At 41.7% G+C, this 12,500-nt stretch overlaps 1 protein-coding gene across 2 annotated transcripts in view; it reads right to left on the minus strand.

Moving 5' to 3' along the window:
* The window catches only part of EBF3 (EBF transcription factor 3), a 152,205-nt gene that overhangs the window by 46,450 nt on the left and 93,255 nt on the right, over window positions 1-12,500 (minus strand). For both annotated transcript variants that reach the window (XM_064145324.1, XM_064145323.1), the window contains exons 8-9: window positions 7,366-7,447; window positions 3,147-3,264 (exon numbers count right to left, since the gene is read on the minus strand). In XM_064145324.1, the coding sequence (XP_064001394.1) occupies window positions 3,147-3,264; window positions 7,366-7,447 (200 nt within the window). The remainder of the gene's footprint in view (window positions 1-3,146; window positions 3,265-7,365; window positions 7,448-12,500) is intronic.

A 12,500-nucleotide genomic window follows, 5' to 3' on the forward strand; every position in this document is an offset into this window, starting at 1 on the left:
GAAGAAACCCAACAAGCGACCCAGAGGGGAAAAAAAGAACTAAAAATTCGTTCTCCTGCCCTGTGCTGGGAGGTAGAACAATTGTTTTTCCTCTAGTTGTCTTCAACTACTGTAAATAATTTGCCGTGCTTTTTGTGAGCTGGGAGGATTCAATGGCAGCCTTCCACAGCAGCAGCAGGGGGAATTAGTTTACTTGGAAACGATCTGTGAGTGTGTGTATATACTGCTGGTGAATATTAGATGATTGGATAATGAGGTGTTAGCAAGGAGAGGCTATGGAGAAGTAAATATCTGTGGTTTGTAGTGGGTGCTATCCTCTAAAGAACGTGTTGCTAACGTGAAGCATACCATCCTGGATGGGTGATACGGCTAGAATGGGACACAACTGACTTGAAGCGTGACAGAAACCATCACAATTTGAAGCAGGACATCAGTGTCTAGTCTTATATATACCTATATACCCTGCTCACAAGGAAGTAAAGATTTATGAGAAAGCAAGGTTATATTTTGGTGGGTTTTGCAGGTGACACCACCTTTATTTTAAGAGGATGAAGCTTTTTCCAGCTCCACTACGATTGTGAGAAGTTGTGGGGCTAGTTACATGAAGAGCAAAATCAGTCGATGATGATCCTTTTCCTGAGGCTGTCTGAGCTCATAGGGACCACAGCCCCACTTGGGAGGATGCTGAGCACTTCTGCATCCCAGCTCAGAGGGTTTCAAACCTCAACTCTGCCATTTTCACCTAAAGTTTGATTCTTGACTACTTTATTACTTTGAGATATTTAGTGATTATGATGGTTACTATGAGTAGAATTTGAGGCAGCAGCATTCAGATTTCCAGGTCCATTTTCAACAGTGCTGCCCACTCAAATGGCCCTTCCCAGGAGGTTCAGAAGAAAGGATGGGGCACTACTTTTAACGTTTCGATAAAGCAAGTCAATTACCACCTCCCAAAAGGGAGCTACTGGTTAGTGACATTTCTGCGTGTTTTCTGCAGCATCTAGAAGTGGCCTTTATTTTTCTAAGTGATGTTTTCTGCTCAGAGTCAAATTCTGGTCATCCAGCTTACAAAAATAAATACTCACATTTCGCTAAGATCATAATAGCTCGTTAGAAGAGGCTGAGTTTGGACCTAGATGAAAACCTAACACCACAGGGCTGAGCGTGCCTACTTGAACCTATAATGTTGCTAGTTCTGGCTCTCTGGGGAAGAAGAGGACTAGGGGAGAGGATTCAGCCTTCTTAATTGTGAACCTCATTAGTGACGGTTGCTAGGCAAAACACACACCTACTTTCAGTGCATATGAAAGAGATAAACAATACGTCATAGGCCATAATGACTCCTGTGCTCAGGGCGACCTTTAATTCTTTTTTACCCTTTTTTTTTCTGTTGTTCCCTTATACCTTCATTACTAATGCAGAAAACCAAATTAGTTTGGGGTGTGAGGGCTGCAGGAAGCTTTGCAAATGGTTTTTTTTTTCCCCCTTTTTGTCTTTTCTGAAGGTCTAGATCCTGTTCACTTCTGATAGTTGTCACTCGCCTGGTTCCTCTCTCTCTCTGTGTGCCCAGTGGTAAATACCGTTGGAAACGTGAAATGACAATGATTGTGTTAGCAGCTTAGTATTCTGTTATTACTCTAATTAATTGTATTAGTGTAAAAAGCCATGATCCTGTCAATATGTTAGTAGCAACTTGCAAGAGGAGTTCCACAGAAAGTGATATGTGTGGCCTAGCCATGCAGCCAGCCAGTCAAATCACAGCGGACTTCAGACTTCTACTTGTGTGAACTGAAGATGCAGTTGACCTCTAAGTGTTTAATTTCAGGGCAGGCCTGAAGTGATCAGGCAGCTGGACTAGGTGATTATTGTAGGTCCCTTCCAACTGAAAATGTTCTGTTCTGTTTATTCTAGTCTAGTCTAGTCTAAGTTCAGATTAATTCCTCTCCAGTCTAGTCCACTTCCATTTTATTCTAGTTTATTCTAATTCTATTCTATTCCCATTCCATTCTAGTCCAATCTACTCTGGTCTGTTGTACTTTAGTCTTCACTAGGCAAGTCTACTCTGGTCTAACTCATTCCAATTTACCTTCTTTTAGTTTATTATAATCTAGTCTAGTCTAGACTAACTCCATTCCATTTTGTCCTATCCTATCTTATCCTGTCCTATCTTAGACTAATTCCATTCTAGTCTATTTTATTCTAATTATCCTGTTCTGATTTTATTTAAATCAGGTTACCTGAAAGCTAGTTTCTACCTCTGTGTTGGTGTATTTTACAGCACAAAGTGATATTTAAATCTCAATGATTATTTGGGGCCTTGGGGGAAAATAAATACATGTGTGCACATCTATGAGCGCAGCTGTGGTTGTGCGCACACGATTTGGAGGCTGATGGGCTCCAGAAAGATAACATTTCCCAATTTTGGATTCTAAGAGACACTTTCCATTCTCCTCTTCATCTCAGACTATCTTCTTCTAGTTCAGGCAAGAAGTCAATCACATTGAGTCAGTCTGAAGAAAAACATTTTATGCTGTTTTTCTCATACAAACGCCCCTCCTGCCGTAATCTGCCACAGGAAATTGACCTCACAGTAAATTCTTTACAGATTCGGTCATGTTTTTACCATCCACTTAAACTTGCATACATAACCTGAGACTGTACCTCTGGATCAAGGAATGTGACAAGCCAAAATAAAATCAAGTCAAATTAAATAGCAAGAAAAAGCTGCAAGCAAACCAAGGCTGAGCAAAAAAAAGAAAAGAAAAAAATGAAGAAAAAAAAAAAAAGGAAACAAAATAGAAGAAAAGGATGAAAAAAATGACAGCAAAACTGCAAGTATTAAATAAAGAGAGAAGTCAGAAGCTAACTCAGGAACACCCCAATTCAGGTTGACAAGGGTTGAGAAGTACTAATGGACTGTTTTAATGAGTGCTTTGATGGGTGAGAGAAGAAATCACAGGAAAAGTGGAAGTGCATCAACATAAGGTATGGCCAAAAGAAAAACCAAAAGGAAAAAAAAACTAAACACAACAAAACAAACAAACAAAAAAAAAAGAAAACAAAACCAAAAAAAAAGGCATTGCAAATAAAACCAAAAGGACATGTAAATGTGTGCCTACCATTTTCCAGATAAGAAGGGGCCGTACCTTCTGAGGGGTCAAGGCGGCGAGCCCGCCTCCCGTGTTTGGAATTGTTGTGTACAAACATGTTGTCTGAGACAGCCAGCACATGGCCATCCACATTGACTGTTGTTGATACAACAACCTGAAAAAGAAAACAAAAGCCCCCCCCGTCCAGATTTAAAACAGCCAGCATCATTTTCACAGGGATACAAAAGCAGAGAGGTTTTTGAGACCAAACAACATCTACAGCCTGGAACTTTTTTCACTGGCGACTCCGAACGCATCTTTGTTGGTGGGGCTAAGACTGGTGATTTTTTAACCCACGATTGTTTCTCTTCAGGACCTGCTACACTAATTAGAGTTTAATCTCCTATTATGCTAACAAATGAATTCAATTCAGGGAAATATTCTTCTAGCCATTAGTTTCAGAAACACCCCTCTAGCCACTCATTTTAAAAGCAGCTGTTTTGATTGATCTGTTGATATATTGATTAGATAGTTTATCTAATTAAAATTTGTTCACTTGAGACTGCCTTCAAATGAAGGGTTGTGAGGATTCCAAATCAAAAAAAGATGAATAAATCAGGAACCATCCTAACTCCCCCGTTTGTTTTGGTGTGGGTTTTTTTTTTCCTCCAGTAAATGATCTCCAGGTCACTTTTACAATTACATTTAATGTCTGATAATGAACTTTTTTTGCATCTGAAAAGACCCGAGTTGAATATGAATAGTGAAAGTGTTTTCAATCCATGAAAAGTATCCCTTCTCAAGTTCATTTGGATGGTGATTGACCCTGGTATGTCAATGGAATTTCCTCCTTTATTTTTGAGTGAAAGGCTCCTATTCTTGTGCCCAGGTTCAGAGTCCGGCCATAGAAGAGATGATGGATAGGGCAGCCTTTGGCTTCCAGCTGCTTCTCAGTGGAAAATGCAAAAAGAACATATGCAAAAGGCACAAACCTTCCCGATAAAAACACCTACACAATGGAGTCGTGAAACTCCTCCTGGAAATGACAGTGCACAAACACAAACCAAAGAGGAAACCAGGAGATGTGCCTGTGAGGAGTGCAGCTTTGTCGATTGACCCCTGTTATCCCAGATAGACGTTTGCAACTCATTTAAATACTCTAGCATGGGCCCTGTGTTGGGGGCTTTAGATTTGCCAGCTGAAGCAGAATCATAGAATTGTCTAAGTTGGAAAAGACCTCTAAGTTCATTGAGTCCAACCATCAGCATGGCCATTAAACCACGTCCTAAATGCAATGGCCCACATGCTTCTTGAATATCTCCAGGGATGGTGACTCCACTACCTCCCTGGGCAGCCTGTTCCAATGCCTGACCACTCCTGCAGCACAGAACTTTGTTTCCTAGTATCCAACACACACATCCCCTGGCACTATTTCAGGCCATTTCCTCTCATTCTATCACCTGATACTAGGGAAGAGGCCAAACCCCACCTCACTCCAACATCCTTACAGGAAGCTGTAAGGACCAATGAGACCTCCCATCAGCCACCTCTTTAGACTTAGCAACCCCAGCTCTCTCAGCCAGTCCTCATAAGACTTGTTCTATACACATTTTATCAGTTTAGTCACTGCAGTGGTTTCTTTGGGGCTTAGCATTAGCAGAGCTCTTAAAGATAACAACTAAGTTAGGCTTCATCAACTCTACTGATGATTCTGGAAGTGCTGAAAACCAGGTTGGAAACCTGGTCTAGTAGGAGGTATCCTTGCACTGTTCATGGTTGGATCTAGATGATCTTTAAGCTCATAGACTCATAAAATGGTTTGAGTTGGAAGGATCCTTAAAGATCATCTTTTTCCAACCGCCTGCCATGGTAGGGACACCTCACCTCTTACTAGACCAACCCAAACCATTCTGTGATTTTATGACTCTGTGATGGTGGCAGAAGCTGTTAGAAATTTTAGCTTTCACTTTCCATTTGTTTTGTTTTACAACAAAAATGGTGGTCAGGGTTCTTCCACCAGGTCCCTAACACTTAACAAATTAAAAGGGAAAAGAATAAACCCAGCCCTCTTTTTTTGCACAGAGCTGGTCCAATGCATGAGAAGAAAATTATTGTCTGCTTCTATGTTTTGGATTACCTCTGATCCTGTTTCTTATTCACAACCCATAATTAGCTTTCAGCTATCACAGCACCTTCCCTATGTATCCTGCCTCCTTTGAGACAGCCATCTGCGATACCCTTTAGAACAGCCCGAGGGCAGCTCTCTGACAGGCTGCTTTGCTTTTCTATCTTCCTCCTCTTCCCAAAAATGGACACTTCTGCTCTTGTCAACATCCACTTTGGAGAGTCTTGGCCACAGAGCCACTGCCAGGCCATTGGGCTAGCTGCTTTCGCTCCTAAGGAGACTGGCAGATTGAAGAAATTTTGCAACAGACACGAGTGTGATTTTCACAGCCAAGCTTTCTGAATGGGCTTCCTAGAACACAGTGCATTAAAAAGACAGAGAAAGGTGTATATAAAAATGACAACTATTTCTGTTCTGTCATGTATATATAGGTCAGCCACCAAGGGAAAATACTGTAGTTCAGCAAAAGAAAGTAGTCTTGCTCGGCTTTGTTATATCGCCTTCTTCCTGCAGCACACCTAAGGAAAGGTGCTGAGACAGTGAAAGCAGTTAAAAACATTGCTCAAGATCTGACACACTGTTAAGTCCAGTTAAACCTTCAGAGAGGCACAGAGATTAGCTAAAGAGACCCAGGAAAGACTTTCTACTGCCTGCTGGCTCCACTGTCGACCACAAGACCACTCCTGATGCTTCATTTAGTCATCGGTAAGACAAAGCGGACATTTTCACTGAGTCCAGGTTTGACCTTCTGTTCTGTTCAGGTGGATCAATATCACCAATGCCATGTGAAGCTGAGATGCATGAAAAATGGAAGCTTGGCTCAAAATATTTTGAAGAAATATTTTTTTCCCCAGCTACAGGGTTTTTTTTTTTACATTTTCTTTTCCTGTTGGCTGGCTCAAGGATTCTGGCTTCACCGGTTGGTTGGCTGTGCATGAAAGCAGATGTCACATGTTTTGCTATCAAGTTGAACCACAACTTTTCCTTCTCAAAACCAAGAAAGTTTTAAACATCTCAGTCCTACTTTTTACTACTCTCAGATATGAAACCTTGTGAGTTACTTTGGTGCAAAGGGCATCTATTTCTTAACAAGTGTTTCAAATGACCCCAAATACAGAGGCAGTCGTTTGTCCATCATGTCAGCTGTCTCTCTGCAGTGGTTATGATTCACCACAAGGTATTTTGAAAGCTGTGAGGGTATTTCAAAAGCTGTAAGAAGAAAGTGAATTATTAAACATTTTCTGACACAGCTGGAATAAAACTATGGAGCTTGGACCATCACTATTGGATTTATGAGTCATGAATCTAAAACCCCTTGTTGTGAGAGCCAAACTTCACTCTACTCCATGGTCGTGTCTGTTAGTATGATTATGTTACTTGCTCTACACACGTAAAAGTCTCTGTGAGTCTGATCACACATCACGCTACTATGCAAGGAGTTAGTATGAAGGAAGACTATGGAAATGCTTTGAAGGATTTATGGATGGTTTCAGTTGGAAAAGACCTTAAAGATCAACTTGTTCCAACTCCCCTGCCATGGACATGGACATTTCCTACTAGACCAGCTTGCTCAAGGCTTCATCCAACCTGTCTTTAAACATTTCCAGGCTTGGAGCCTTAACTTCTCTAGGCAACCCATTCCAGTGCCTCACCACCCTCATGGGGAAGCATTTCTTTGTCATGTCTAATATAAATCCGCTGTCTTCTAGTTCAAAGCCACTACCCTTCAGTCTTGTCATTCTATGCTTTTGTAACAAGTCTCTCTCCAGGTCTCCTTTAGACCCTGTCAAACACTGCTCTAAGGTCTCTCTGGAGCCTCCTCTTCTCCAGGCTGGACACCCCCAACTCTGTCAACCTGACTTCATAGGAGAGGTGCTCCAGCTCCAAAACAGAGATGGACAGCAGAGAAGAGACCCATTTGCTTCAGCACTGATCCCTTGCAGTCTGCTGCAGAACTGGAATAGTCCTGAGAACCAGAATTTAAATTTGGAGAGAAATGTAAAATACCAAGAGTAGTTGGTTTTTTTTTTTTCTCCTGAGCAATGCTGCATTAGGACTACACTGTGTCAAAGTGGTTTGTCCATTAAAAAAGTTGAAGATGAAGCTGCAAGCCTTTGATGCATCATTTACTCTTTTTAGACGGATCTGTACCTGGAATCTTCGCATGTCCCTCGGGTTGCCTGCATTCTTCAAGCAGTTCTGATTGCACTTGAGGAAAAACTTGAGGAAGAATCTATAAAGATAGAAAATTGAAATCCATTAGATTCATCACCGTGCAAACCCAATTTTCCAAAAAGAAAGTTTAATAAAATCTCGTCAGAAACAGTTATACCCCAAAGAACACTGGTAGTGAAATATCACTTTTGCTATTAGTTAATGAACTTCTTTTAACGCAGAAGATCTCTGCCATAAACAGAACCTTGTTGCCAGGGAAAGGCAAATTTATACTTTTAATTTTTTCAACAACTGCAAATGAATTGACTCTAGGCCATATCCTCAGCTTGGTGTGGGAAACTTGATTTCAATGACTCATTGACTTCAAAGGCAATGACTTTACACCAGATGAGAATTTGTCTCTCTGTTGTCTTTTTCTCTTTCTTTCTTTTTTTTTTTTTTTTAATAAGATCCCCCCCCCCCCCAACTTAGATTAGCAGTAATGACCTCTATGTTGAACAATTCCAATGTAATGAATGATCAGCCTTCTGAAAAAACACTTGGCTTTGCCTCCGGTTTGAAAACTTTCACTATTCAAAGGGACTCAACCCAACTCCTGCTGACTCCAGGGAGATCCAGGCGGGATCTGCCCACCGGCAAGGCCCTGCTTCTCTCATTGTTTTTGAAAGGAAAGGCACATGGCAAATTAGGCCCTGTCTTATGACCTCTTCAACCTTTGCCAGCCTTTAACTCTAAGGAGTCACTCTACCCGGGGATGGAAATACAGCTTATTTTTGCTGAGCAGCAACCAGCAATTATTTAGGACTAACCCTTATCATCTAGGCATCTCCCCACAACCTGCTTTTGTAGCAACGTTGTCTCATGGGAATAGAGCAAGCTCTTAGAGAAAGGGGAAGAGCTTGGAAAGATGCACACTTCTTCACACTGCCCTCCTGATATGAGATGTCTTCACCCTGCAGGCTATGAAAGATGGAAGGACCCTCATTGTCCTGTCCAAATAGAGGAGGATGCTTATAGCCTAACACAGTCTCCTCTCTTTCTGTAGCTGTTTCCTACTCTCTTTCTGTTTTCATGTTTGATAGTTTAAAAGATATTCTGTAAGTCCATTTTGTGGCTAATGACAAATAAGGCTCAGGACTTCCTCCTCACCCAGAGTTTCTCAGATTCTGCAGCCCATCAGCTTGTGTTACCCAACTTCATACATGTTGGCCTTAGGCAGAGCTTTGACTTTTAAAATATGAACAGCTACTATTCATTTGTGTCAAAGCCACTGTAACTATTCTCACAGTTTCCATGTGCCAACAGCATTCTTGGTGGAAAGAAGAAAGTCAGGAGCCTCTTGTCTTCTTCAGCACCCAACATGGCCCAGCCATGGTTGATAGTACAGCTGCAGCTGAACCATTCCTGAGGAGCTCTGAGGGTCAGATAGGAGCATTTTGGGAGTATACCCATATCGCAAGCTGGAGCTCTTAGTTACAGCACTTCTTTTTCATTAAGCCTTGATCAGATCAGAACCCTGATATTAATACAGAATGTTAATGCTGAAAGCACAATCTCTTATATCAGAGAAGAAAGCAACTGAATTTGCTGAAAGTGTGCATGAAAAAGTCAACGCTGTCAGTTCAGCTAAATGTATATTACTTTAAAAGTTCCCCTCCCAAAATCTGTACAGGGTATTTAGCTGATGAGCTGAAAGACAGATGGAATTCCATGGTGGTTGACATGATCTCCTAACTCACTCACTCAAACTGGGGTTTTCTGGACATTGTTGCAGGACACAATCAATGACTTCATAAAATCCGTGTTTTCTTTTTAACCCACACACTCAGCCTAATTTTATCTGCTTAGTTTCAGTTTGGTTTTTTTTTTTTTTTTCTTAATCATAGAATTGTTTCATCTGGAAAAAAACATTTAAAGTCATCTGGTTCAACTGTCAACCCAACACCATCATGCCTGCTAAACCATGTCTCCAAGTGTCATGTCCACAGGTTTCTTGGACACCTCCAGGGATGGTGACTCCACTACCTCTCTGGGCAGCCTGTTCCAAAGCCTGACCATTCTCACAGCAAAGAAATTGTTCCTAATCTCCAATCTAAACCTTCCCTGGCACAATTTCAGGACATTTCCTCTAATTCCATCACCTGATACTAGGGAGAAGAGACCAACCCCTTACCTTACTACAACCTCCTTTCAGTTGTACCTGTAAGAGGCACTTATGATCTCCAGATCAACTAAGTGTAGGCTAAACATAGCAACATTTCTGTCATACCTCCATTTTTTTTTTGCATGGGCTGCAATGATGTGCAATGCCCAGCTGGTGTCCACATGGGTATGGGCCAACCAGGTGTTGGGGAGCCAGGAGCTAGGATGAGCCAGGCTCTCCTTAGTCCCAAAGCCAGACTGAAGAGGAGACTTTTAGCTCTTCCTTTTTTTTTTCTTTCTCTCCTGATCTCAAATGGGTGTTGTAAGGCTTATTGAGCTAATGTTTGTAAATTGCTCAGAAATTCTCCAATGAATTGTGCAGGAGGAATGTTAAATATTGCTCCTCCTGGATTGTTTTTAACCTGAAGCACTCCTGATGAATTGTTTCTATACAGAGAGCTCACATCCTGTCAGGAAAAAAAAAAGGGCCATTAAGCACCCTTTCACTAAACATAACTGGAACTGGTATTTGTTCAATTATTTGGTGAAAAGGATCCATGGTTGGTGGAATTAGACATCTTCAAGCTTTCTAGGATGACCCTGGGATAAATATTTAGGTCCATTGGGCTAAATCTTCAAGCCACAAGGCTGGGGTGAATGCAGGGAAAACTCATATTGCACTCCTTGGTACTAGAATACATCACTTTATTTTTGTATCCTTCTTTCCAGAGAGTTCATGGCACACAGACAAGATTTTCTGAGGAAGGCAACGTTGTGCTAAAAGACATCATCCAGGCAAGGTGTTTCTCAAAGGTTGACTTAGAGAAGATAACTGACTTGATCATTCCTCTCAGCTGACTTTCAAGGACTGTTGATGCTGCAAATCCGTTTCTACCAAAGCTGGATGCTTTCTTTGTGAGCCTGCTCCTCTCAAAACAAGATCACTAAGACACAGCAGGAAACAAGGAGCTGGGCTGGAGCTCCATTTGGTCTCAAATTTTGTTGCTACCCATAGAATGAGGACATCAGCCTTTCTAGATTTGCCCATCCCTGCTTTATTTTGTATTCTGCACGCAAATTGTAGCCTCTTTTAGTTGCACAGACTTGCAAATCAGCCTTACTGAACATGGTAAGCTACTCCTAAAATGCTTTATTTTTAATACAGACTTGCAGAATAGCCTTTATAAACAGACTAAGCTGCTCCTAAAATGTTTTTGGTGGTGGTTTGTTGTTTGTTTGGTTGGTTTTTTTAATACAGACTTGCAGAATAACCTTCCTTAACAGACTAGGCTGCTCCTAAAACACTGATAGGGAAGAAAATTCAGTCATTGTGATGTTCCTTTGCTCAGGTTTTTTCTAGGCTGCTCGAAAGTATACTGCTCCCACCTTAATTAAAATGTATAACCCACCACAAGGCTCCACTATTTTAAGCTAAAATTTACATCTTTTATTAACTCACCTCACCTATACACTTAGCTGGTGGTGCCTCTCAACGCCCATCTGCCAGCCCCTGGTACAGTAAAGTCACTTGATATTCCACCCACCAATTTTTCCTAACAACCACTGTGCAATTAAAGTCCCCGCGTTTGGGTGGGAAGGAAAATGAGGCACACCTGCGGCCAGGCTGCGTTTGAACTGCTTGCAGAAAAGGACCTAACAAGGTGAGAGCACACCACAAAGTTATAGGCCTGTCAAGCAATTAGGTTTTCACTTCTGGGACATCCGCACAGTGCAATTATGCTACACATTACAACCTGGCTAATCTTCTGAACAAATGTCATGTCTCAGAGAAGCTAGTAAAAGCAGTTCATCTGCAAATGTGTCTGCTCCTAAGCCTCCACCTTATGCACATAACAACCTACAGCAGAACTACTTTTTTTTTTTCCCCTTTCTTTTTTTTTCCCCTTCTTTTGTGATATGAAGGATGAGGTTTTTTGCCACAGAAGATTTTTTTTAAACCCTGCAAATGCCTTTTCATCCCTTTCACCTCTTCTTAACCTTCTTGAGAGGAGGCGTTGTAGCAAATAGACCAGAAAGACTTCTGTACTTGAATTTCAACGCTGAGCAGGAAAATACTCAGCATTAGAAGCACAAGAAGTGGCTTTGGTTTGGTCCAATTCAAACAGTGTTTGGCTAAAGGAGTATTTGTGGCAGAAAACCACCTATTACACCCCACATCATTTACATCATTAGTAAAGCTTATTTCCATCAGACCCCAAACGGAGGCGTCATTCATGCAGATAAACCTCAGCAGGAAGTAAATGCTTAATTCTTTTTATTTCAGATACTGAGTGTGAGCACCCCAGTGACAACATCCTGACCCAAAATCTGCATTGGTGACAGGCTGCATCTCACAGAGAATCTCACAATGGTAGGGGTTGGAAGGGACCTCTGAGGATCATCTAGTCCAACGCTCCTGCTAGAGTAAGATCATCTAGAGTAAATCAGTCTCCTGTTAGAAATCGTTCATAGTCTGCTTAGAATGATGGAATCTGCTGTGATGAGCAGTCTGCCTCTATGTCAGAGAATCACAAAATCATAGAATCATAGAATAATAAATTGGTTTCTGTTGGAAGGGACCTTTAAAGATGATCTAGTCCAACCACCCCGAAGTCAGCAGAGACATCTTCAAACAGATCAAATAAGGTCCTCCCAATGTCCAGCTCAAACTGGACAGAGGGTAAGAAAACTTATCATAGAATCATAGAATCAACCACGTTGGAAGAGACCTCCAAGAGCATCCAGTCCAACCTAGCACCCAGCCCTAGCCAGTCAACTAGACCATGGCACTAAGTGCCTCAGCCAGGCTTTGCTTGAACACCTCCAGGGACAGTGACTCCATCACCTTCCTGGGCAGCCCATTCCAATGGCAATCACTCTCTCTGGCAACAACTTCCTCCTAACATCCAGCCTAGACTTCTCCCAGCACAACTTGAGACTGTGTCCCCTTCTTCTATTGCTGGTTGTCT

This window comes from Pogoniulus pusillus, chromosome 6, assembly GCF_015220805.1.
Source record: "Pogoniulus pusillus isolate bPogPus1 chromosome 6, bPogPus1.pri, whole genome shotgun sequence".
NCBI lineage: Eukaryota > Metazoa > Chordata > Aves > Piciformes > Lybiidae > Pogoniulus > Pogoniulus pusillus.